This window comes from Uloborus diversus, chromosome 2 (assembly GCF_026930045.1).
Source record: "Uloborus diversus isolate 005 chromosome 2, Udiv.v.3.1, whole genome shotgun sequence".
NCBI classification, from domain to species: domain Eukaryota; kingdom Metazoa; phylum Arthropoda; class Arachnida; order Araneae; family Uloboridae; genus Uloborus; species Uloborus diversus.
Window position 1 is genome coordinate 106,396,404 of NC_072732.1, and position 27,206 is coordinate 106,423,609.

The window sequence follows — 27,206 nt, forward strand, 5'->3', positions numbered from 1 at the left end:
TACATCTCATCTAACGTTTGGCTGCTTCTGTATCCTCTGAATTAGTTAATACTATTTTTATTTGCTCAATCACGAAATAAGGTTCGAGCCTCCAGTAACAGTCACCTAAAAATCTGATGACACCCATCAACATATAGGATGAGTCAAGGACAAAATTAATGGTTGCACCGTATTCATGACCACAGCAACATCAGTTTTACACGCCTGAAATTCTTATTATTTAAATCCAAATTCATGACTGACTGTTACTGGACCCCGCCTGTTATTGGTATAAATATCCCTTTTTCTCGGCATCTCCTACTATAAAAAAGTTTTCCCTGCATTGTTTTAAAAGATTTTTGTCGAAAAATGTTTCCAACTTTTGACAGAAAATTCTCCTTTTCTTTCAATATTTAGAACAGTGTGATCCAAAGACAGAATTCAATTGCGGAGACCAAACTTGCGTAGACATCGCCCTAAAATGTGACGGAGAATATGACTGCAAATACAGATATGACGAAGAACCAAGCATTTGTGCCAGAGGTAAATACTTTCATTTTCATCATTAGTCATATATCCGGTAAAATACTTGGTATATTGGGTGTAGTTCCCCTATACACTTCTAATTTTTACATTTCTCTATATCTGAAAATAGATATAATTTTTCTCGGACACAAAAGTGATGAAGATTTGCTTGTTGAAGAACCGTTACATTTTAATCTAACGGTTACTTCTTCAATAGTAAATCAAATTGTAAGCTTTTTTTTAATCACTATGCTTAAAAGGAGTTGTTATGCACTGTATTTTATGATCATAGAAAGCCTCAACCGCAACCAACTAATATCAACAGCTATGTAGGAGCTAGTCATCGGCTGGAATAAGTTACGTGGCTGTCAGATAACTGATTAATAACGCAATAGATTCCTTAAGCACAAAGAAAAGTCCAGCCAAAACAGTAAGCAAAGACGTTTTCTGCAATTTCTTTCCCGCTCAATGTTCAACACTTTATTTTTGTGGTATGCCCTAAAGGCAATGAAACTTCAGCGTAATCTACTTATAGTATAACTTCAAATACAATCCAGTTCTTAAATTGCCGTCCAGATATCTTATGAATCTTCTATCGACGGATACTGTCTTGTAAACATGAAGAATTATTTAAAAAAAAACAGTCGAAAACTTTGTACTATGGAATGACGACAACAACGTGCATAAAGTACAAAGTAATAAAATTATTTAACTCTATTTTATTACTTTATTTGTGCTTTATGCACATTGTTGTCGTTTTACTGATGAAGAATTTTATGTTCATATTATTTATCAAATTTGAAGTCCACCTTGAAAATAGCAGTATTCAAAAGAGAGTTTTCATGGCCGAACTATTTTGTACTAGAAAACGTGGAAGTCCAAAGCTGCGCTGGGTGGATGCTGTGGAAATGGATTGTACAGAGGGAAAAGAAATAACTTAGACATACATGATACATTTTAATTAAAATGCTAATGGAAATATTACGACCAAACTTCAAAATAAATATGAATAAAATATTTCGTTTAATATATTTATAAATTTTCAAAGTGACTTCCTTTAGCTTTAATACACAGCTTTAAACGTGTCACAAATTGCTCTGCTGAGGGCCGTAACTCACTTATTGATATTTTATCGCATTCCTTGCATAAGAATTTCTTTATGGATGCCAAAGTTTTATGAGGTTTAGCACACACCCTTGTATCTACGATAGACCAAATAGAACAATCCATTTGGTTCGAATCTGGGGAATAAGGTGGCCATTCTTGAGATCCAATGAAGTTCGGAAAATGTGTCTTGCACCAATCTTGAGTGCTTTTAGCTCTGTGTGCAGATGCAGAATACTGTTGGAAGGTTCATCTTTTGTTTCCAAAGAACTTTTGCGACCAAAGTAAGACAATATCTTCCAAAATGAGTTTGCAATATGTTTCTTCATTAATCTTAATGCCTTGATCTACAAAAACAAGTGGTATTTTTGTACTAGCACACATCCCACCACAAATCATTAGTTTGGAGTCGTTGATGCCGTTCAACAATGCAAGAAGGTTTTCGAGACAAGGATGTGTGTTAAACCTCATAAAACTTTTGCTTCGCTAATGAAATCCTCATGCAAAGAAGAAGAGATAAAATATCAGTAAGTGGGTTGCGGCCCATAACCGAAAATTTTGTGACTAGAGATTCCAATCCCGAAATCCTGTTGTCGAATCCCGCGGGATATTTAGCGGGATCGATCCTGCAGGATATTTAGCGGGATTGATCCCGCGGGATTTCCAATTCCACAAATTTTTCACATGCAAGCGTTTTCTAGCTTTTGCTCTCATAAGACGACTATTTTCATAAGCCTCATCCAGTGGCAGATTTACTAAGGGGCGGTGGGGGCGGCCACCGCCTCCGTCATCGTCTTTTTCTGAAAACAACAATATGAAGTTGAAGAAACTAGTAGCAATTGCTACTATTTTAATTGGGTAAATTCAGTAAATTTTCTTTAAATTAGTTTTAGGCAGTAGTATTATAGTCGAGGATGGACGGTGCTTCCTACTTTTTAATTTTAACCCAAGTTTGTCCCCTCTCCCCTTTTTCTTGAACTTTAATAACACTGCACAGCAAAAAAAAAAAAAAAGCAAGTTCAAAAGCATGAACATTTGGAGCAACTTGGGACACTCATGGGGGTATTCCTGTTATAAGGAAAGGTTGGCTTACCTTTTCTTATCTCGATAGGCAGCGGTGTAATAGTTGAGTTTTCTGAATGCATGAAGAACAGTCAATAGACGAGTAGACGAACAACACGTAAAGATTTAATTAGGAATAACTAAAACTAAATGTACACGTATTATAAAATATATTCCATACAGCACAAAACAGATACACAAACACTATATCTAGAGAACAAAGAACAACTATTGAAGGGGGAAGAAGGGAATTGTGGGAAGGATAAGTATGACGTCAGAGTGGCCTTGGCCTTTCGAGATTGTATCGCTATACAGAAATGATTTACCTATTTGAATATATGATTAGAGTACAACATTTCCCCCCTTAATCGTATATTCAAATTACAAAACTTAAACTAAATTTACCTTATTTCTAAAGTCAATAAACTTCGGCTTAGGCAAAGGTTTTGTAAAAATATCTGCAATCATACAGTTAGTGTTACAATATGTTATCTTAATTATTTTATTTTCTTCCATTTCCCTCAAAAAGAAATATTTCACGTTAAGATGCTTTAACCTAGTATTCATTTTCCCATGTTGAATCAACGAAATTGTTGATTTGTTATCCTCAAACATTTTAACAGGCAATTTTTGAATTAGGCCAAAATCTTTAAGTAGATCTAATATCCATTTCAGCTCTTGAGCAGCAGTGGCTGCAAAAATGAGTTCAGACTCGGTTGAAGATATTGAAACACAATTTTGTCTCTTAGTGGACCAAAATATAGGATTGTTCCCTAAGAAAAATACAGTACCCCCTGTTGATTTTCTAGTGGCAAGGTCCGATGCGAAATCAGCATCTGTGTAACGTGTAAGAGTTGGTGGGCTGCTAGAGTCAATTTGTAAATAAATGTCTTTCGTTGAGTCCAAATATTCAATGACTCTTAGAACTGCTTTCCAATCCTTTTCATTGGGAGATTCATTCTTCCTGCTTAATATGTTCACAGTGAAGGTAATGTCCGGTCTGGTTACTGTAGCTATATAAAGTAAAGCTCCAATTGCTTGCCTGTATTGCGTGTTGTCGACATGTGGGAGAGAGGAATCCTCTTCTTTTGGATAAGATGTGTCCATGGGTGTATAAGAAGGCTTTTTGATATCTGGACTAAATTTCTTTTTCAATTGGATTCATTTTAACTACATCTTCGAAATTTTCAGGAACATTTTTAAGTTCATCGGCAAGAAATCCTAAGCGATCTGGTGGTTTCTTTGGTTTTTCTTTTTTATCGTCTAGGCTTCTCTTCGGGTATTCGCTCTTCTTCAGATGTCATTTCGGATTCATCCACAAATTTATCATCATATTCTTCATCTTCGGGTGAATCTTCGACTGGTGGAGGAGATGAAATTTCAACGTTATCAGTTACCGAGCAGTCTTCGATAAATTTTACGCTTTTACTGACAATTATACGATTTCCACCGGTGTATATTCTGTATCCTTTAGAACGTTGATCATAACCAACGAAAGTTCCTTTGATTGCTTTCTCATCCAACTTTCTTCTGTTTTCCTTATGTACGTAAGCATAGGCTGTGCAACCAAATTGTTTCATATGAGCTAAATTAGGCCTTCTTCCGCTCCAAAGTTCATACGGCGTCTTCTCGCAAGCTCTAGTTGGAAGTCTGTTCTGAATGTGATTTGCAGTAATAATAGCTTCACCCCAAAATTGATTTGGTAGTTTGCACTGGGACAGCAGGCATCTAGTCATCTCTGTAAGACTTCTGTTCTTTCGCTCACTAACTCTGTTTTGAGCTGGTGAAAACGGAACGCTGAGTTGATGTTTGATACCGTTACTAGATATTAAATCTTCCATTTCACTATTTATGTATTCACCGCCGTTATCAGTTCGGAGAGCTTGTATAGTTCTTCCAAATTTATTTTGTGTCATGCCTACATAGTCCTTTAATTTACAAAGAACTTCACTCTTTTTAGCAAGTAAATATATGACAGTGTATCTAGTATAATCATCGATAAATGTGACAAAATGATGCTTTCCACCAATACTGGGAGTGGGCATAGAGCAAACGTCACTGTGTATGAGTTCCAGTGCTTTACTTGCGCCCGCATTAGAAACTTTTGGATATGGAAGTTGCTGCATTTTATTTTTTATACATTCTGGACAATTGTTACTATGACAACAATTATCCAATTTAATTCCATCAGCAAGATCTTCGCGTACGAGTTGCTTGATTGCGTCATAACTCCTATGACCTAATCTTGAATGCCATATTCGGATACAGTTTTTATTTTTGCATTCAACTGCAATATTAGCGTTTTCTGAGTGCTTATTTAAAACAATTTTATATAAACTGTCATTATCGGAATGCGCATGCATAATTATCTGATTATTCTTTTTCACGAAACAATGTTCTTTTTCGAAAAGTACAGAGAATCCCTTGCTTGTTATCTTCTTCACGGATATTAAATTACTTTTTAATTCTGGAACAAAATAAACATTGGTCAAACTGATATTTTGCAGACCGTATTCATCATTTAAATCGAGATTTACAGTTCCAATGGCCTTTGAATTCAAAATTCTTCCATCCGCTAAAACTATATCAGCTAAGGATTTGTTATAATTTAATTCCGAAAATAACACCTCAACAGAAAACATATGGGAGCTTGAACCAGAGTCTATATAAAGAACAATTTCATTTGTTTTTTTGTTCGGAATAATGAATCGGATTCGCAATAAAGTTTCTTTCGGTTAACCTTGAGACGTTTTGATCTACTGGCGCCGCGGAAAAATCTTCGTGTGGTTTACGAGATTTTGTAGAGTCAGCGATTAAGCAATGTCGAGCAGGTTTTTCGCCACGTTTGGTTCCATCTTCGATTATATTCATCTGTTAGTTTCGTTTTTACTAAATCCGATGTTATAAATGCTTCATCTCTTGCTTCTAAAGCGGTGATGAGATTGTTGTAAGATTCGGGAATCGAAATTAATAAAAGAGCTGCTACATGTTGATCTGGGATATTTTCACCGATAGCTTTTAGTCTTTCGACTAAATCTGTCATGTGAGTTATGTGTTCGATCATATCAGCATGTTCAGGCATCTTTATAGAATATAATTTTCGCAACAGATATAGTTTACTGCTTAAATTGGATCGTTCGTGTATCGTTTTTAGTTTTTACCATGTGCCGGCAGTTGTTGTTTCATCTTTTACGTGAATAATTTGTGAGTCGTCTATGCATAAATTAATTATAGCTCGAGCTTGTTTATGTTTCTTTAAAAATTCAGCATTAGGTTCAGCGGGCGGGGGCGTATCAAGAAGATCATCCAGCCCGACACGCATTAAGAGCATTCGAATCTTGAATTTCCAAGTGGCATAGTTGTCGGAATTCAGTTTCGTTATTTGAGTGGGAATCTTTAAAATTTGCTTGAGCCATATTTAGTTTTTTTCTTTTAAAACATAGTTCAATAGAAAATTATATATACAGTCCTAACTTTGTTCAGAACTTCAACATATACACTGTTAGAGAATATCAGTCTCATAATCAATGTTGTAAGGAAAGGTTGGCTTACCTTTTCTTATCTCGATAGGTAGCGGTGTAATACTAGTTGAGTTTTCTGAATGCATGAAGAACAGTCAATAGACGAGTAGACGAACAACACGTAAAGATTTAATTAGGAATGACTAAAACTAAATGTACACATATTATAAAATATATTCCATACAGCACAAAATAGATACACAAACACTATATCTAGAGAACAAAGAACAACTGTTGAAGGGGGAAGAAGGGAATAGTGGGAAGGATAAGTATGACGTCAGAGTGGCCTTGGCCTTTCGAGATTGTATCGCTATGCAGAAATGATTTACCTATTTGAATATATGATTAGAGTACAACATTTCCCCCCTAAAATATTTTTAAAAAATCGTAAAAAACGATCTTTTTTTTTCCTTGGGACTTGTTTTTACAATGTTTTCACTTATTTTCGGCCTCAAACCAGAGTATGGGACTCACTCCTATGAGCCCCATGTCCGAAACAAAATTTTCACTTGATAAAAAGGAATAAAAAATTCTAGAAGTATCGTATTTTGCATAGCAAAAACCACGCTCGCTTATGTGCAAAAACATTAATTTTTCAAAGCCTTAGGATTTAGGGGGAGCAATTGACTCTCTGACCTCCTCCCCACGTGACGGGTCTGGGGGCTGGCTCTTACGGTTTTAAACCGCCACCCCCTAGAATGGACTATAAATCCGTCCCTGGCCTCATCTGATGCTTGAATCACCTTCCTCGTATATCTGCAAGAAGGGCAAGAAAAACTCTGCCTCATATGATCAACGGATGATTTACCATTTAACGGTGGATTTACCATTTAAGAACACAAACAAATATTTTTTCTGCAGAATGAATTGATAATGGTATTCTCATTCAAAGTTTCAGTGTTCATACGTTCAGAAATTGAGAATATGCTTAAAATTTATAAGCATTTTCGAAAACCATCACTAAAATTTAAAATCCAATAAATTACGATTTAGAAAAATAGAGAAAGCGTATTACTGATTCCAGAACCCGCCGGAGTAGCCTGAATGCAATGTTGGAAGGAGTACATTCAAAACTTTTAAGTTACAAAAGGTGAACTCCAAAGAGGAAAGCAATGAAAAACCTGATTATTCCTCACGATTTTGAAAGGGGCGACAGAAACTTGTATGCATTACAGGATGACTCGAACGATAGTGGAGTAAGTTATGCTGCTCATGTTTTTGAACGTCTTTTTAAGGTAAGAGGTAAAATTAGTGAAGTTGTCCAAAAAAAATTAACGAGACTGCGACTTGGTGAAACGGTGAAATCAAGCAATATTTACCGCTTGATGTAATGAATGAAATTCACTGATACAATGACAGGGGTGTCTACCTCCTAAAGAGCAACGGAACATCCCCTCCCTAAATATCGCAAAGACCCCCCCCCCCCCACCTCTCAAAAAAAGGAAGAGACCCCTGTTTAATGAGAAAAATATCTCTCAAAACACACACACCCTAAAAATTTCAATGGCGCAGTCTGCGCCACGAGACTTCCCCCTATGTGGGCACCCCTGACAATGACCAACGTTAATGAAACCACAAAGGTATTATCAATACAAGTTGAATTGGAAACAGCAAAACACATGGACATTGTTTTGTTTTTTTTCGAAATTTGCAGTTCTTAAGAAAAAACCAAGCTCAAGAAAAGAAAAATCTAGTTCAGAAGGTGATGAAGTTAATGGGGATCTTTTTCTAAATGCCCGCAATTTTTTAATTTCAGTAAAACCAACTACAGTGGAGCCACAGCACTTCTGCTAGACTAGAAGAAGATTGCTAACTCAAGTAATCTAAGCAGTCTTTCCTAAATGGCAAAACTTTTTCTATTTGACATTAAAATTGAATTTTTAGAATAAAGTCAACCCCTCGGGATCCCAGGATCCCACGGTATTGGCTCCTTACAATCTCGAAATCCCGCGGGACTGAATCCAGTGAGGGATTGGAAACCCTATTTGTGACACGTTTAACGCTCTTTATTAAGGCTAAAGGTAGCCACTTTGAATATTTGTAAATATAGTAAATAGACGAAATAATGTATTCATATTAATTTTGAAGTTTGGTCGTAATATTTTCATTAGAATTAAAATCATAATGTATTATGCTTGTCCAAGTTATTTCTTGTTACCCTATATTGTTCTTAAAAGTCTAAGAACTAGTTGGTTGGTTGGTTTGATTTTTATGGCGCAAGAGCCCTTGAGGGCTATACTGCGCCAAGTCTAAGAACTAGAAGAGCTTAGCTACGAATAGAGAAGGCTGGAAACAACTGGTACAGAAGGCCTTGGTCCACCCTGGACTGCCGCGCAGTGGATGATAATGATCAGTTTGAAGTTGACGGGGATGGTAGTGTTGTACGTGATAAATTCTTTTTAGCTGTACAGTAAAGTCACAGTGAATCTTTCTGTTACTTTTGCGGAAGAAAGGAAAGCATGGAGGTCGATTGAATAAGGAATTAGATTTGTGGATAAACGTTTCAGATATTAAGCCAGACTTTGCCTTCTAGTTTTCAATTTACATACAGCAAACATACATTTATGTTTAAATTTTCATATAAAATATTGTGCTGTACCGTATGTCGCTATCAAAGAAGCTAATACGAGAATATTCAATAGAATAACCTTCGAGTCTCCCTGATGGAAACAAATTACTCATGGCACCCACTGGGACGATAAATTTCTCACAACATTGAGGGAAGTTCAGTTATAAAAAGCCTGTGACTGGTAGATTTTCCATTTTGCAGAAAATTATTCACACAAGCATTGACCCCCAACTATATACTGGTAATTTTTTCAAAGGCGTGTTTCAGGCTTGTTTTTTTGATGTAGATGTCCAAAAGTACTTTTAGGCTATTTTACCGTCTCAACACTTCTCGAATTTAATGCGCATGGACAAAAAATAACTTATATCCGTCTTTCTTCAAAGCTGGATGCTGAATTTTTCGTGATTTCATCTAGATTCTAGATGAAAAAAATTACTCAGACTTTTATTTCGTTGATAGGTTTTTCATCCTGTCTCTCAGAAGCCAGAAAAACCTTAATGGTCACTTGTTCCGATGATAGGGTTTTCTCCTCGTACATACCGAAAAACTACTCTTATATGTTAGTAGGATGACAAAAATGTTACCCCTTTCCTATTGCATGATACAACGAGCTACTCATTCCGCGTGTACAGCAAATGGAGCAGTTTTCCTGTGTTTTCATAGATGACGCGCCTGCGCAGATGCTTGTGGTGGGATGAAAGTGACAAAATTATCTTGGTTAGTTTAAACGATTCCGATACCTCAGTCTTTGGTTAAATTTTGTGTATTCACGTAGATTGTTATATCTAGCCGATGGCTCATTGATGGTCCGCTGTTCCAGGACCACTAAAACCCAGTGAATTACTACGAAATGAAACTCAGTAGTTCGTGTAAGATTAGTTAAATGTTTTGAAAATAAAATTTAACTCGCTAGATCATGTTAATTTATGAAAAATGTGTAGAGTATACTTTTGTTTTTCATTAATGCCTGCGTGCCATTGTGCCTTTCTAGTAATATTTTTTTTTAATTTCTTGCACTGTCTATTGGCATTTATTGCAATTTTTTGCAGTCACAATGCAAATTATTTTCCAAAACTTCTAATCATATATTTAACTTTTCATTTTAGCTTTGGGAGCTAGTATCATGTTGACGTCAGAGCATATGATCATCATTCTAGTGGTTTTCTTCGCTCTAGTGATCGCCATGTGTGCCTCTATATCCATTTCTTGCTACAACAAAATTAAAGAGCGGCAAGTGCGTGAGCGAGAGTACAAAGAACGTCGGTCTAAAGAAGCTTCGGTGGAAGCAGAACGAAATTTACGAGCACATTCCAGCCCTGCAGTCGACCCTAAAAGGACTGTACCCGCGCAACAGGCGGGCTTTGACCAAATTGCAACAGGAAGGCAAGGATTTAGGGATGATGCTGATGATGAAGAATCTTCTGATGGCTGCTACGTCCCTGAAGTCGATCTAAGTAGATTCAAGCCTAATGGTGAGTCTTTATGCCAAGCTTTAGATACTGTGAATGAGACTCGCCACAACAAAAAATAGTCCCGATCAGTCATTTGATCAGTGGGGACTATTGCATGAACTGTCGCTGTCACATTGGCTTTATTGGGCAGACAAGACGGACTTTAAAGTTTAGATTGAAAGACTTAAAATTATGCGAAAAACAGGTTCGTTACTTTCAATTTCCAGGTCGTTAGTGACGAAACATTGTTGGGACAGAGCTTACAAACTTAAAATTTCCTAAGTTAAGATTATATGTAAACCTTCCACTGCTGGGGAGCTGAATTTTTTGGAAGCTTTTTAGGTTCACATAAGTCTTAATTTGTGTAACGAGTCTTTTTCTTTATTACCGCATCCCAATTAATGCTTCTTTTGTAATGGATGTGCCTTGTATTACCTATTCTAGAAAATCACCTGTTATAATATGACGGGTGAGAATTTCTTCTCCATTTCCAATCCATTCCGTTTCTAAAAACAAGAAGCTCGACGAGTATGGTCCTATCGCAATTCGTGATTGCGAAAAACATAATTTTAGTTCAAGACGTCCAAATTCAAATTAATATCAAGGGCTGGATGATAGGTTTTTTTTTTTTTTTTTAATATTCTTTTCCTGCGCATATTGTCGTACGGTGTGTATTGCAAAATAATAGGAGAAACATCAATAATTAATCAGCACAAATTTTACAGACAAATTAATATCGTATGTGGTATTCAAGGGAATATTTTATTTTCTCCAGCTATTTCCTTAAGTTTATTTTTCTGCAATTAAAAGCCAATTTTTACTCTTTACACCATTGCATCAACTTTTAGTCAAAAATTGTGAGTGTATTTTTGCTTAATTTCATCAATTCTAGCTATAGTACTCTTAAAGTGCATAAATTCAGAACTATAACTGCTGTATTTGAATCAAAAAATAGGTATTTGTGCGAAAATAATCTTATATTTTGTTGTATTTTTCACTATTTTGTATACAGTATTTACAACTACTGATTTAAAGATTCTTATTATTACAGTAAAACCTGTAAAGTTGACCACCCTCGTAAGTTGACCACCTGCCTAAGTTGACCACTTTTTTCAGGCATGGAATTAGCCCTTATCATATAAATCAACCTCTGTAAGTTGACCAATGACCACCTGTTTAAGTTGACCACTAAAGTACTGCACGCAGGTGGTCAACTTACACAGGTTTCACTGTAATTGAATTAATTATAAAAACTTGAAACTAAGTCCAAATATGAAGCGTTTTGTTAAATAATCAACTTTGCTTGAACAGTTTTTGCGAACTACATCATTTTGTTCATCGTTTGAAATATTGTTTATGAAGTAAATGTCATGGTAATATTAAGAGACTTCAATTTTTCCTACAGGTGGGGAGACCATTCCAAAAAAACCTAGAGGAACAGGCCTCCAGCAGCAGCAGTATCCATACATTAGTGAAAGTTTCGAAAGTTTACAAAGTGACGTCATCGTGCCTCCAGCACCTCCTCCAGTGCCCTTGCATATGAAAGAACGACGAGACCTCTCTCCACCACCCCCAACATATCGCATTGTGGGAGGCAAAGTTGTAGCCAACCCAGCAAAGAATGAGCCTTCGATGGAAAGAATGCAGCAGCTGGAGTCGGGAAGATCCACTATTGATAGCAAAGGCGGGGGTAGTTACGGACGCTATGGCACAACTGATAGTCGACCTGGTTCTGCTAAACCAATTGGTGGCTATCCCGTTTATAAACCGAATGAAAAGCCCGAAATACCAGTCAAGCCCCTAATTGAAAAAGAGCCACCAGCATCGTCTACAGATCTCAAGGCTAGTTTCCTACGGGGTCCTCTTGAAGCTGGAGCACCACGATCAGCTTTTTCTAGATCACCCGGTGATATTGGACTCCCTAAATTTGGAATGGCTCGGGTGACTCCTGATGGTCCAAGAGGCCCGTTAGCTGCTAAAGGAGCAGCTGGAGATAAAAGTTTACCTTTAGCGACATTTCGTAACGCATATGAGGACAATTCTTATCAGAGAGGATATCGTCCTGGAACACTGCGAAACTACTCGTCTCGTAATAATCCTGAGGCAGACGCTTTGAAAGCCCAGGCCACTGTCGAAGCTAGTGACAAGGATTCTTCAAGAGCCCACAGTGTAGCGTCAACATTGTCTGCTCCTGATGTCATCGGCAAACGTTGACTTTCGCCACGAAAAGAAGTCTGCGGAAAAGCTAGTCAAAAATGACGTGTGTCATCCAAAATAGATGTTAATGGTTACTGAAATCATGAGATCTCATGATTTCTGTGGCAAATATTATCAACAGCCAACCAGATTCACTGAACATTTTCATGATGGATTTAGTAGTGCAAAGTCCCTACATCTACCTTACCATTTTTAAACGTATTAAGTCTTCCTTGTCCAGTTTAGGACGCTATGAATACAAATGGAGGATATAATGCTTTAGACAAAGGACAATTATTTTTCGCTTTCAGAAACCGAAAGTGATGAAAGCCAACACGCGTAACTCAGGCATCTCAACTTTTTACTCTTTATAATTTCGTTCTAGTTTGATAGTTTGTCATTGTTCATAGTGTATTTTGTCTGATATTTAAATTTTCACAAAACGTATGTGTCTTAAAAAGTCATGTCCCAATCTTGATTGGAATGTGCTCAGACAGAGTTGTTCATTTCCTGCACGTCAAGGAATCAAGGACAGATTCATTTGTGTATATCAGATATATATTTTGTCAACATCATCTTGTGTAGTGTTCATAGTTTGACGTTACCACTCTAAAGGCGTCACAAATGTTTGACTGAAGTACTGTTATTGTTATAGAAAGAGCAAACCTACCAAATATACATATATATATATATATATATATGTGTGTGTATGTGTGTGTGTGGCATTTTACAGGTCAAATCCACTGTCATGTATTAATTTATTCTAATCGCTGCTATCAGTTACGTTATTCCGGAAGAATATAACGAATTTCCTATCTTAAAACTGTTAGCTGAAATTAAAAAATATATAATGCAACGTTTAATGGCAGGGAAAATAATTCTAAGCTCATGTATATGATGCTGTTTTCCCCTTTAGCTCCTCAAAGCTAACATTACTAACGGTCATATGAAACAAATGTTGTATGTTTATGTATGGTTATGTTATACATATATTCATACATATATATACATTTCTTTTTATACATTACAGTCGTTTTCAAAATTTGAGATTTCTTTAAATAAATTGTTGAATTAACCTCTAGTCTTTCTGTTTATCTCTTATTTCAGTTTTTTGTAGTGAAAAGTAACGTGTTCGTGCCATAAAAAAAAGCTTAAAGAACTGAAACCCGACTACGGCAAAAAAACACTAAAATGAAAACAAGGTAGGTGCTGTTTTATTTCATCGTCTTATAGAGTAAAAACCAGTCATTTGATATGTTACTCCTATTTATTTATTTCTATTGAAATAGTAACATTATAACTCAATTCAAATGCCGTAGTCGTGCGTTAAAAAAAAGCAGTTGACATTTATAAAAAATATAGCAATATCAAGGAAAAGTCGTTTGCCTGATTCATTAAGTGTGCTAGCAGTCGACAGAATGGAAATGGGGTATTATCCGTTTTCTACGAGAGAAGGCACTTGACTCTTACCTCGTCACGTGGAGATTCTATTTCGCTGTTTTCGGCAGAAGGCAGGGTTGCCAACTGCTCCGCATCTTCCGGAGTTACTCCTCAAAAATAGCGAAACTCCGCAACTCCGTAAAAAAGTTATTTTGCCCCGCATTTCTTGGCCGAGCGTTTTCAAGCATAACATAGTTTCTAAAGCTGATTTTTGTTTTTATGCTGGTGCTTAAAATGATTATCAAAGCTCAAAAACAATTTTCCATAAGTGAAAGTGGTTTTAGTTTTTTTATTGCATTTTATGCAAAACACTAAGCTGCTCCGCAAAATTGCAAATTGCTCTTCAAAATCACCACAGATGCGCCTCAAATTGTTTCTCCACGGTTGGCAACCCTGCAGGAGGTATATTCGGATCATAGCATTTTGTTGTAAAAGCAGCAGTTTTTAAAATGTAAGAATAACTAAAATGACAACAGACAAGTGAAGCAAGTTATGTAAAGGACACTAAGACTTTTTTGCACATTTAAATGCGAGCCCAAGTTGAGGATGTCTGGCTTTGTCTCCTTTTGAAGTGCGTGGATTGCTTATTGTCCGGGAGTCAGGTACAAATTTGGTTAATCATCTGCGCTCGAACAATAATTGGTGAGAGATCAATGATTTCCTCTCAGCTAAGAATTTGCCTGATGACAGCTTATATGCAACTATAAATAAATGCACAAGTCAGCTGGCTGAACCCCGGTGGAAAAATGGTCAGCTGGTACACTGAAAGTTGAATCGATTACTTCAGAAAGGGCGTAAGTTCAATGGATTACCGTAAAAATCACTCTCTTTCTGAAATAATAGATTCAGTTATGACGCAGGAGTTAAGCGGGAGCATCCATCGCCTACTTAGTAGAGGGGCTATGGTAGAAAATATAGCCGGAAACTGCATTTTGTGATAAAAGCATGAAACTTGGCATGCATGTAGACAATGTCCTTACAAACATTTTTAGAAGGGGAGACATTTCAAAATTACCCCCCCCCCCAAAAAAAACCCTGGCGGCCATATTTGGTCAAAAATACAAAACAACATTTACTTTTTAATTTTAGTAAAACATCCGCTGTATCTTCTTTTGTGAGTTCTAGTGTGCTTACTAAAGGGTGAAAAGCCATCAAAATATGTCTTAACCTCCTAATTTTCATAATAATTTCAAAAACTTTGATTTTTTAAACGAAATTTTAACTAACTAAAGTCTTTAACATTTCTGGAGGGGTTGCTTGAAAAATGTTTTTTTTAATGCATTTTAAAGCACTATGTTAAAAAAAAATCATTTCATTTATAGTAGAACCCAGTAATCCTTACCCCGGAAATCCGAAACATTAGAAAATCCAAACATATGTTTTAAAATTTACTGATAAAAACTGATTAAAAAACTAAGAATAAAACTAGAAATAAAAAATCATAAACAAAGCTAGTAATTTTTCAAAACTTGAAACAAACATTTGAATTGTTATTTAATAATGAATAAAATACCTTGATTAGTTAAAACGAAATAAATTTTCATCATCGGCAAAAAAAAAAAGAGAACTTCAAACACTTTTTTCGCAATTTTTTTGGAAGTTTCACTCACATTCTGCTGTTTTATAAATCCTATTTGCACTAGCAAAATGAGGGGAGTGGAGGCACGGATATTTTGTTCATAGAACTCCAAAACTTATAAGTTTTTTCTTTCCTTATTATTAGACGATTTGAAACATTTGTTCTATGTCTTAAACGATGTAAAAGGACTAACATTAATTACTGCAATATTAAGTTGAATGCTATGCTAATAAATCTAACAATATTGTTATTATTAATAAAATTATTATTTATTAAAATATAACTCACTATTACAAAAACTACAATTAAAACTACAAAAAGATCTAAGTAAGTGATACGTACAATGATTATACAGAAGGTAATTTAAAACATTTGAATTTACTAGTAATTTACACAGATACATAGCATTTTCCATTGCAGTATTTACACATCGATGTGCAGATAAGTTTATTTTTGAAGCACCCACAAGTTATTTGAGAGCAGTTGTTTTTTACACTTGCATGGCATAAATTCACTTTAAGCACTTGAAACTGCGGGCAAACTCAAACAAACAAGAACGTGCTTCTCATCAATTACTGTAAACCCCAATCATGAATTTAAGTTCAGGCTTAATTTTTAAGCATACTGCCCCATTGATATCTACCTTGATAAGCATTAAATGTTGCCAAAGGGCTTCAGCTGCGGGTGATAACTTCATCATTCATCTTTGTTTGCTGGTAGAAAAAATTTTCTAGCTTCATTTACGGACGGAAGTTACATGAAAACGAGTAGCAAAGATTCTCTCAGATATTTGAAATTTTTAATCAGGTATACTTTTTTTTTTTAGGTTGGGATAAGTATAAAAATGTACTAATCAAGATTCCATCTTTTCCACATCGTCACTTTTCCCCGACCTGCAAAAAAAGAGGTCGTGTCAAATCCTGAGAATGAGTGGAACCCTCTTTGAGCAACTGCTTTTTGTTGACCGAATTTGTGAGCAAAATCTTGGACTAGTATTAGTCGAAAGTGTTTTCCAGCTACAAATTTAAGCTCCATCTTCTTTCTCCCTTTTTTTTTACGGCTCATGATATGCCTAAAATGACAGCGGGGGGCCAACAGTTCTTACTCACATGCTTCTGTATCCTCTTTCTGCAGCATCCAAAAAATGTACGAAGATACTACAATCAGCTTTCTCGTGATTTGATGGAGCTACAGCTGTTGTATTCAATGAAAATCACTGTCAAACCATTAAGAGCAAAACAAGATGGTATAGGCAGTACAATCATGAAAAACAACTTTGTCTTCTTATCTGCATTCCGGAGGAAACTGATTCAGTTCTCAGGAAGCAAACCATTTTCTCCAAAATGATATCTTTCTCCTATTCCTCTTATATGTCTTGCATCTGTGTCCTGAATAGACTTCAGATACTCCAACAAAAAAATTTCGGTCCTAGGTCGTTTCATATGAACAATGAAAGAACCATCATAGACGTTAGCATCACAATGTATCTCTGCACTTATTCTAAAAAAAATTGGCATTCATCGTTTTCATCTTCAGCAACCCTTCTGAACTCGTTTTCGTCTTCTCTCGAGTAGTCTTCATCAGTAGGAATACTATTACTTAATTTATTGAGCAGGAATGTTAATGACTAGACTCATTTCCCGTTCAAAGACTCCATTTATTTAAATTGATGGAGGGTGAGGTTGATTTTCATAGAAGAGAAGTTCATCCAGGTTTAAATGTACAATATTGCAAATAATGAAAAGCTCTGAAAATGAATCTGCATCGAATTTTAATCTTTTCATTAAACAGACTTACTGGTTTTTCTGTAAAAATGAAAGACTAAAAAGTTTTTTTTTTTTTTCTACCCGTGAATATGAAGTGACTTTTGAGTCACAATTCTTTTCTCTATGAATTTGATGTAACTTTTTTTTCCCCAACTTGGCCGATCTTCATGAGTTGCTCCACATATTCTTTGTCTACTGTTATATTCGTCTCTAATGAGAACAATTCTTTCTATCTTTCTAAAAATGGATTTCCATGTTCAGCTATTTCTCCTCAAGGCCTGACTCATCAAGACCTATCTTGACAACAGGCTTTGGAAACTTAACATTTCTTCATTGCGCATATACAGCGTTTCTTTAAACGATTCGAGGTGTAACTTTTTCAAAATGTGTAACTAAATCGGTAACTTTAAGACCAACCAACTTCCATTTTCTTAAAGCAGTTGGATCTGTGATAGACCAATTACACCCCCGTTTCATTTCACCACCGCATTGTTTCGCTTGTAAGCACGGTCCAATTTAATTACAGAAGACACGTTCATTGTCTTTTTTACAACAAACATTCCTTCTTTGATGCCTTTGTGTAAGTCTGGAAGGTTTGTGGATTAAAGAAGATTTTTTTACGAAAACTGGTTACCATCGGGCATAGTTACTAAAAAGTATATGTACATCGTTTTGTATAGCGATAAAATGCGAAAAAAACACAGAATCAACTCCTTCAAAGTTTCAGTAAAGATATTAAAGTTCGTTGAAAGCTGTGTTCTATTCAACATTAACATTAAAAGCCTCAACTTCAACACGGTGCTCCAAAATTTGAACATTGGGGGATGGTGCTTTCTTTCTCAGATTTTTAAGTTATAAAAACTTCACTCTCAAAAGTGTCTTCATTGCATCGATGAATCTTTTTGTAAGAAGTAGTTGGAGACATTTTATTATACACTTCAGGTTTGTTTTTTTCTCATAAAATGAGTAAAAGCTTATTAGTCATCAATCGGGTAACGGAGAATTAACAACAGAAACAAGAGTAATAAGAAGGAGAAATTTAAAATTCAATCTTTAAATTTGTTTCTATTAGAAACATGTTGTCTTGACATTAATTTCACCCATTTTCCTTCAAGTCCTCATTCTATTATAGCCGTTGGAAATAGTTTCAATTATGCGTGCTCAGTCATAAAAAACGAAGTGCATCATGGTCGGATAATTGGACAATTCGGGCAATTAGTGTTCGGATAACTGGAACCCTACTTTGATACAACCCTAATTAAATGTATCCTTAAATTCAGAAAGCAGTAATTATGTTATGAGGGTGGAATATTCACGTCTGAGAATTTATAGTTTAAAAATATCGATTTTATTCAAAAAAAAAACTTTTTGTGAAATTATTTCTCAAATTAGACGTTTAATGGAGCTTTAAACGGTAAAAAAAATAATTAACATCTGTGGAGTGATACAACCAATGATTTAAAAAATTAAAATAAATTTTTTAAAAAATAAAATCGAAATTTTGGTTTTGGACCAAAAATGGCCGCTAGGGGGGTTTTGGAGGGGATTTTGGAATGCCTCCCCTTCCTAAAATATTTGTGTATACAATGTCTACAAACATGCCAAGTTTCAATATTTTATCACAAAATGCAGTTTCTTCCCCTGTAGCCCCCCGACTATACTAGAATGCACCAGCGAACGAGTTTTCCCTCGACTTATTGACAGTTGACTTTATTATTTAGAGAAGTAGTATATTAACAATTAGCTTACAAATTTTCATCTGAGAGGAAGTGATGTATGTTAAATTATTTTCGTTATTTCTACAGATTGACACACAATATACATTGATATACACTCTAGCATAGCATGCAATAGTGTTATACAACCTATTGCCTGCGGGCCACATTCGTCCCATGAATGGATTTGGTCCGGCCAGCAGGAAGCTTACAAACCAAATGAACGGCCTTTAGTTGATAATATATTTTCATTTTGCATTCTTTAGAGAAAACTAAGCCCAACAAATCTCAACCGCACTATTGATCGCTTAAATAAGAAAATTTCGTGGGCCTATGGCGAGGACCAGGGGTACCACTGATTAGACCAGGGGGCCCCAACCTTTCAGGCTACGCGCCCCCTCTGAACACTGATGTGAATTCACGCCCCCCCCCCCCCTCCCCCTGCGTTTACTAGAAACTAAGATCGGTGGATAAGTTTGTGCACAGAATTTAATATTACAACAGCAAAATGCAGTGATCACAAGCTTTCCTCCAAAAACAGCGAAGTAGAATCGTCGGATACTTCATGACAAAGGCGGAACAAAATTCCTTTTCCTGGAGAACAAGTGCAATATTCTAATCGCCTTTCTTTCCTTCCAACATTTTAAATTCAAGGACCATATTGTAAAGTTTCGGAGGTAAGACTGGCCAACAATCCAACAATATTTCAGTTGAGAGATGGTCTATAGATGCGACAATCCTAACCTGGCAGTCTTGTGAGGGGCCTACGCAGATCTTAATCACAGCATTACGACCCTGCCAGGTTTGGTTCGTTCCATCCAAAGAGTTCTATAATAGGGTAGAGACAGAATCTGGCAACAGTTCCATGTTCCAGCAAGGGGAAAAATTAGAGCTCACTTTTGTGATAACCTGAAAATATTTGACACTATCACCTGTTTTGAGATTTTTAGAACAGTTTTACTACACAAAGGGGCTGTGCCCCTTGCTCGCCAGCTCCCATTTGACACTTGCGGTGGTTCAATGCAGTGATGTGCCGAATCGTTAAAAAAGTAGATCCGTGGATACGGATCATTAGTGTAAAGATCCGCGGATACAGATACGGATCTCAAAATTTTATTTTACCCAGTTCAACTGTCCAAGTTTAAAACTTGTTACGGAAGGTATTCCCGTCAGAATAATGGCAGTTTATTCAAAAAGTGTCAACTGCGGAAAAAATATAATCAAGACTATCATTTGCTCTTTAAAGAAATCTCCGTTAAAATTGAGGGAGAGTTGGAAGGAATGGGCCAGCGCTGCATTAATGCTTAGAAAGAATGAGAAATTATTTCTAGCTTACTGGGTAGATGTAGGATACAGGAGCAAGAGTGTAAAGCTGCTACTGGATAGGTTAGAAATATTTTTTCACATTTTATTTCAGCATAAATGCAGCGCTGACTCATTCCACCGAACTTACTCCGACCGAGAATATATAGAGCCGGGAACGCCTTTACAAACAGTAAATAGAGAATTAAGTCTCACTTTTTTTGAAGGATGCCGAGAGAAACAAAAATGAAGAATAACAGAAACCCAAATCAATAACGAAAACTAATATTAAATTAAATATTAAAAAAACAAAACAAAACATGTCCCAGAGAGCCGAGCTCATATTAAGATGAATTTCGCGGGTCAGAACACACATTTGTTAACAAATATGAACTGACAGCAGGTAAAAATTTTAAATCAATGAGCTTTTTCTCCTTATCTTCCGACTATGAAATCGCTACCAATCACGCGTATAAGGATTGCATTTAAAATTTACTTAACAAGATTATAGCTCCTACTGTATATAAGTTGGAAGTTTCAAATAAATATCAAACTCATAAAACTTCATTCTTTCAATTAGAGCCAACATTTTTAACGTACGGATACGAGTAAATTTTTACTACCTGGAGAGTCTCCGCCCCGAAATGCAAATTAGGAGATTCAACGTCATACGCTGTGAATTGGATAAAAGCGCGAGTTGCGCTGTGTGTGGTCGTCTTCAGTTCGTTCATAGCCCAGGCAGTATTCGAGTGGACTGTTTCGAGGTATTTCCTACAAGCCGCGGTTTGCGCATAATCCATAGGTCGCTGGAGCATAACCGGCCCTTCTACTTTAGTTCGGGAAAGGTCAACCTCAACAGTATTCTTCATACCACGGACTGGAACCACCGGAAAGTAACCCTTTCATTTACTCTTTATAACGTCCAAGGACTATGAATTTGTATGAACAACCTTAATTTAAAGCATTATATTCACTCAATGATTCCATTATATTATCTTCAGTTGTTTGCTAGCCAAGAAGCGGCATTTGTACATAATGTAAATAAAATAAGAATTATTTTAAATAAGATGTTCTCTGTATCAGTTTAAACGTTACCTAAATTGAACGGACAAGCATCGTCCATCAGATGGTCCGTCGAGCCGGAGTACCCTTCTTGGTTAGTAGCAAACTGATTTTTTGAAAATTCAAGTATTAAAACTGCTTTAATCTGTTAATATGGCCAAAAAACTGCAAGTAGCTCAAGCTAAGTTTAAGTTACATTTAAAAGAAGTGTATAGATTCGAATCAATGCTAAATGACTTTATTGCTAAACCAAATACAGATATCTTGCTATACGAAAATTTATTGTCGGAAATAGAAGACACGGAAGATATTTTAAATAACGTAATATTAGAAGTAATGGTAAATGAAAGCGATGAAGAGACCGGTGATTACGAGAATTTTAGTAAAGCTAAGAAATCAATTCATAGCATTAAAAGTCAAATTCAAAGAATACTTTCAGATCTTAAACCAACGGAAGAAAGTGCTAGTCGAACCGTTAGTCAAACGGTAGAGCCCAAACCTAATCTAAAACTGCCGAAATTCAATTTGCCCACATTTGACGGGGATATTCAAAACTGGATAAGTTTTAAGCAAGTTTTTACCTCAGCTATAGGTTCAAACAAAGCACTAACCAATTGTCAAAAATTGCAATATTTAAATGCTGCTGTATCGGGAAACGCACACAGATTAATTAAAGGTTTTCCTGTTGTTGAAGCAAATTACGCTCAAGCATGGGAAACACTTTCAAACCGCTATGATAATAAGCGGGAACTCGCATATTCCTTATGCACAAAGATATTCAATATTAAGTCGGGTAAAATGTCTTCAAAATTTCTGCATGAAATGATCGACTGTTGCAATGAATCAGTGCGCAATTTGAACACGTTAGGTTTGAAACTGAACAAACTATCGGAAATTATACTAATACATTTCCTTCAGAAACGCCTAGACGAAAACATAAGAAGACAGTGGGAGTTAACTTTAGAAAGTGACGAGTTTCCTTCTTATCAGAAATTCATGCAATTCTTAGAATTAAATGCTAGAAGTTTACACTCATCAAAAGATTCATCAAAAGATTACGCGAAGGAAGAAAAATCTAAAGCTCAAACGCTTACTTATACTAACACAACATCTAATAAAGCTGCATTTGCAAAAGCCATTAATTGCACATACTGCAATTCTAATCATACGATATTTAGATGTCCAAAGTTTTCGGGATTGAACTTCCGGGATAGACTAGAATTCGTTAAAAAACGCAAACTGTGTTTTAATTGTTTAAGAGAAAATTATGATGTTTACAATTGTAAAGTAACAATGCATTGCAGGGTATGTTCAAGAAAGCATCATACTTTACTGCATTGTCAGTCGAATAAATCTAGTACTCATGAAACGGAATTAAACTCGAAGAAGGAAAATTCAAATTCTGATTTATCACAAACTGTGCAACATGATTCTAATGCGGTATCTCTTTCGGGTACCAATAACTCTGAGAAAACGCTATTAACCACAGCCATGATTAAAATAAAAGATGTTATGGGTGGTTATCAGGACTGTAGAGCTCTTATCGACTGTGGGTCTCAAAATTCTCTAATATCGGAAGATTGTTTTCAGCAGTTGGGTCTTAATTCAGCTACTTGTAATTGCACCATAAAGGGAATAGGAAACTCAATCACAAGTCAATCGAGTAAAATGGTAAAATTAGAATTCACACCCTATTTCAATTCAAATAAATTCTTTATGGATGCATTGGTTGTTAAAAACCTAACTATTGATTTACCCAACTGCAATATGACCAATGTAAATTGGCCTCATTTTAAAAGTTTAAAACTAGCAGATCCGCAGTTCCACATTTCCAGACCAGTGGACATAATAATCGGTGCTGATGTTTTTCTAGACCTGATAGAAGGTGAACAAATAAAAAACAAACATAATGCTCCGGGTGCATTAGATTCTAAATTGGGTTGGTTGCTGATGGGAAAGGTTTCATCATATTCTCCAAAATCTAAAAGTTACACATTTCATCATGATGTAAATCAAGAATTGGATTTAACCCTCCAAAAGTTCTGGGAGTTGGATTCAATTCCAAACGAAGACAAGGACAATTTAAACAGCGAGGAAATTACATGCGAACAATTCTACGAAAACACAACTAAACGGGATATTAGTGGAAAATATACAGTAAAGTTACCTTTTAAGAGGGAAATTGACTTGGGCGAGTCCAGGACTAAAGCCGTTTCGAGGTTTCTATCTCAAGAAAAGAAATTTGAAAAAGACAAAATTCTTGCTGAACGTTACAAGGGTTTTATGCAAGAATACATAGCTTTAAATCACATGGAGTTAGTACCCGAAAATGAAAAGCTAAATTCTAAATCTTTTTACATGCCTCATCATGGTGTGATTCGAGAGCAAAGCACAACTACTAAACTTAGAGTAGTATTCGATGCTTCTGCAAAATCGTCAGAAAACATATCCCTAAACGATATTCTACACAAGGGTCCTAAACTTCAGTTAGATTTAAGTTTTGTTCTAATGAATTTCAGAACTCATTCAATCGCACTAACCGCGGATATTGAGAAAATGTTTAGAATGATAACAGTGTCTAAGGAAGATTGTGACTTCCAAAGAATTATTTGGCGAACCGATTCAACTAGTGAAATCAAAGATTACAGGCTTTTAACAGTCACATACGGCACTGCATGTGCACCTTATTTAGCAGTAAAGACTATTCAGCAACTTGCTGCAGATGAGCAATCTTTATTCCCTAAAGCTGCAGAAATCGTAAAAACAGATTTCTATATGGATGATCTACTTACAGGCGCGGATTCAACATCAGAGGCTCGAAATATCGTCCTTGAAATGAATGAATTAATGAAAAAAGGTGGGTTTACTTTGCGTAAGTGGTTATCAAATGACCCGAAGGTAATAGAATTCTTGCCCGAAGACTTAAAAGCGACTATTTATCCTAAAGAACTGGGGGAAGAACACTCTATTAAGGTACTGGGTATTGAGTGGGATCCTATCACAGATTACTTTAGAATGCAAATCAAGTCACCAAGCGAAGTAAAGAATAAACGTCAATTACTTTCCAATATCGCTAAAATTTATGATCCACTAGGATTTCTAGCACCAACAACCCTACTAGCAAAACTTTTAATTCAAGAACTGTGGTCCGAGAAAATGGCTGGGATGAAAATTTACCAGAACAGATTATGAGCAAATGGCAAAAATTCGCATCGGAACTTATGCATTTGAAAGAAATTAAAATGCCGCGAAGTTTGAAAGATAAATGTTCAATTTCAAAATCCGTTGAAATTCATGCATTTTGTGATGCGTCTCAAAAAGCTTACTCGGCAGTAATTTATTTACGCTTCCGTTTGGAAAACTGTGAAATTAAAGTCAGTTTTCTAGTAGCGAAAACTAGAGTTGCTCCTTTAAGGAAAATTACTTTACCAAGATTAGAACTTTGTTCTGCAGTATTATTGAGTTGTTTGTATAAAAGTATTAAGAATAGACTTTTGATTGTAACCGATTTCGATTACTTTTATACAGACTCGCAAATCGTTTTAGACTGGATAAAATCGGAATCGCGTAGATGGAAAGTATTTGTCGCAAACCGAGTATCAGAAATTCAAAAACTAACCCCGGTTGAAAATTGGTTTCACGTAAGAAGTGAAGATAACCCAGGGGATTGCGCCAGCAGAGGGATTCTGCCATCTAAGTTAAAAGAACATAAACTTTGGTGGAAAGGTCCAGTTTGGCTTTCTGACCCAAATTTTAGCATTAATTCAAGCGCGTTTTTTCACCCCGTTAAAGAATCGGATCAAGAACAAGAATCGGAGAGCGTACTCGGTTGTTTGAAAGTAGAGTCAAGTCCATTCATTCAAAATTATTCAAGTTATGTTAAGCTAATTAGAATTACGGCTTGGTGTTTGAGGTTCATAAAGAACTGTAAAACTATTGCAGAAAAGCGCAAGTTTGGGTTTTTAACATCTGAAGAAAAATCGGAAGCTATTTCTCGGGTGATTAAAATTGTACAAGATGAAGAATTCAAATTAGAAATACGTAAATTGAAAAACAACCAGTCACTACCTTCAACACACAAACTTTTACCACTCAGTCCTTTTCTTGATGAAAATTTAATTCTAAGAGTTGGGGGCAGACTGAAACATTCAAATTTGCGTGAAGATCAAAAACGTCAAATTTTGCTTCCAAGAAATCATCATTTTTCAAAACTTTTAATCGAGTACTTTCATCAAAAAGCTATGCATGCTGGTGTTCAAACAACTCTATTCTTGCTTCGAGAAAATTTTTGGATTATATCAGGTCGGAATGCTGTTCGAAATATTATTCGAAAGTGTATCGTATGCTTAAAAGCTAATTCTTTAAATTCAAAGCAGCTAATGGGAAACTTACCCAAAGAAAGGGTAATTCCTGCTCGAGCCTTCTCAAAATGTGGATTAGATTTCGCTGGTCCAGTAATTACAAAACCGAATCTTAAGCGGTCAAAAGTAACTTTGAAAAGCTATATCGCATTATTCGTGTGCTTTACTACTAAAGCAATACATCTAGAAGTTGTATCGGATTTAAGCACGGGAGCCTTTTTGGCTTGCCTTCGCAGATTCATTGGAAGAAGAGGAAAGCCTTCTGATATTTTTAGTGACAACGCGACAAATTTCAAGGGCGCAAGAAATTATTTAAATGCTCAAGCTATTATTTGTTCTTCAGAAGATGTTCAAAACTATGCACAGAAGAAAACATAAACTGGCATTTCATCCCTCCCATTACTCCTCACTTTGGGGGATTATGGGAATCTAACAATTAAGACTGTGAAAAAGCATTTAATCAAGGCGTCTAATTCTGCTCTTCTTAATTTCGAAGAACTTTCAACCTTATTGATTCAAATAGAAGCATGTTTAAATAGCAGGCCTTTAACCCCTTTGTCTGCTGACCCGATGGACTTACACCAGGGCACTTTTTAATAGGTGCACCCCTTCTGTCTTTTCCTGAACAATATTCTGCTGAAACTAATTCTGCTTTTTCTTGTAGATTTAAAGTAGTGCAATGTATTCGTAACAGGTTCTGGAACAGATGGTCTCAAGAGTTCCTAACAGAGATGCAAGAGAGATGCAAGTGGCGTAAGGCGACTTCAAACGTCAAAGTGGGTCAACTGGTGCTGCTGAGGGAGGACAACCGGCCGCCTCTGCATTGGTGTCTCGCCCGAATAACTAAAGTCTACCCTGGAGATGATGGTTTAGTGCGAGTCGTCGACGTGAAAACCTCATCGGCTGTCTACAAACGATCAATTACGAAAATAGTGGCCTTGCCGTATGAAGAATTTAATTTTGGATTTTCATCCAACGCGGGGGAGCATGGAGAGTCTCCGCCCCGAAATGCAAATTAGGAGATTCAACGTCATACGCTGTGAATTGGATAAAAGCGCGAGTTGCGCTGTGTGTGGTCGTCTTCAGTTCGTTCATAGCCCAGGCAGTATTCGAGTGGACTGTTTCGAGGTATTTCCTACAAGCCGCGGTTTGCGCATAATCCATAGGTCGCTGGAGCATAACCGGCCCTTCTACTTTAGTTCGGGAAAGGTCAACCTCAACAGTATTCTTCATACCACGGACTGGAACCACCGGAAAGTAACCCTTTCATTTACTCTTTATAACGTCCAAGGACTATGAATTTGTATGAACAACCTTAATTTAAAGCATTATATTCACTCAATGATTCCATTATATTATCTTCAGTTGTTTGCTAGCCAAGAAGCGGCATTTGTACATAATGTAAATAAAATAAGAATTATTTTAAATAAGATGTTCTCTGTATCAGTTTAAACGTTACCTAAATTGAACGGACAAGCATCGTCCACTACCATAATTGTGAAAAACGTTAAATCGGTTTTTAATTAATATCTCCGGCAATCATCTGTTTAGGAGCTTCGATGCCACAAAAAGAC

At 36.1% G+C, this 27,206-nt stretch overlaps 2 protein-coding genes across 2 annotated transcripts; both read left to right on the plus strand.

The window, feature by feature from the left end:
• Positions 1-396: 396 nt before the first annotated feature.
• On the plus strand, positions 397-13,067 carry LOC129217214 (uncharacterized; the record flags this gene model as incomplete). The annotated part of the gene is given in 3 exon segments (XM_054851485.1): positions 397-522; positions 9,867-10,232; positions 11,617-13,067. Coding segments are annotated over 3 exon segments (1,301 nt in total), but the record flags the coding sequence as incomplete, so codon positions are not given.
• A 9,695-nt stretch (positions 13,068-22,762) lies between these two features.
• Positions 22,763-26,651, plus strand: LOC129216470 (uncharacterized). Its single transcript, XM_054850683.1, has 3 exons — positions 22,763-24,310; positions 25,648-25,751; positions 26,339-26,651. Exons 1-3 carry the CDS (start codon positions 22,763-22,765, stop codon positions 26,649-26,651), a joined length of 1,965 nt encoding a protein of 654 aa, XP_054706658.1.
• The last annotated feature ends 555 nt before the right edge of the window (positions 26,652-27,206 follow it).

Coding starts and splice junctions, on each gene's coding strand:
- LOC129216470 (XM_054850683.1), top strand. CDS start 22,763: ATGATTAAAATAAAAGATGTTATGGGTGGTTATCAGGACTGTAGAGCT. Junction 24,311..25,647: donor AAATCAAGTCACCAAGCGAA/GTAAAGAATAAA, acceptor AATTCAAAGCAG/CTAATGGGAAACTTACCCAA. Junction 25,752..26,338: donor ACAAAACCGAATCTTAAGCG/GTCAAAAGTAAC, acceptor GTTCTGGAACAG/ATGGTCTCAAGAGTTCCTAA.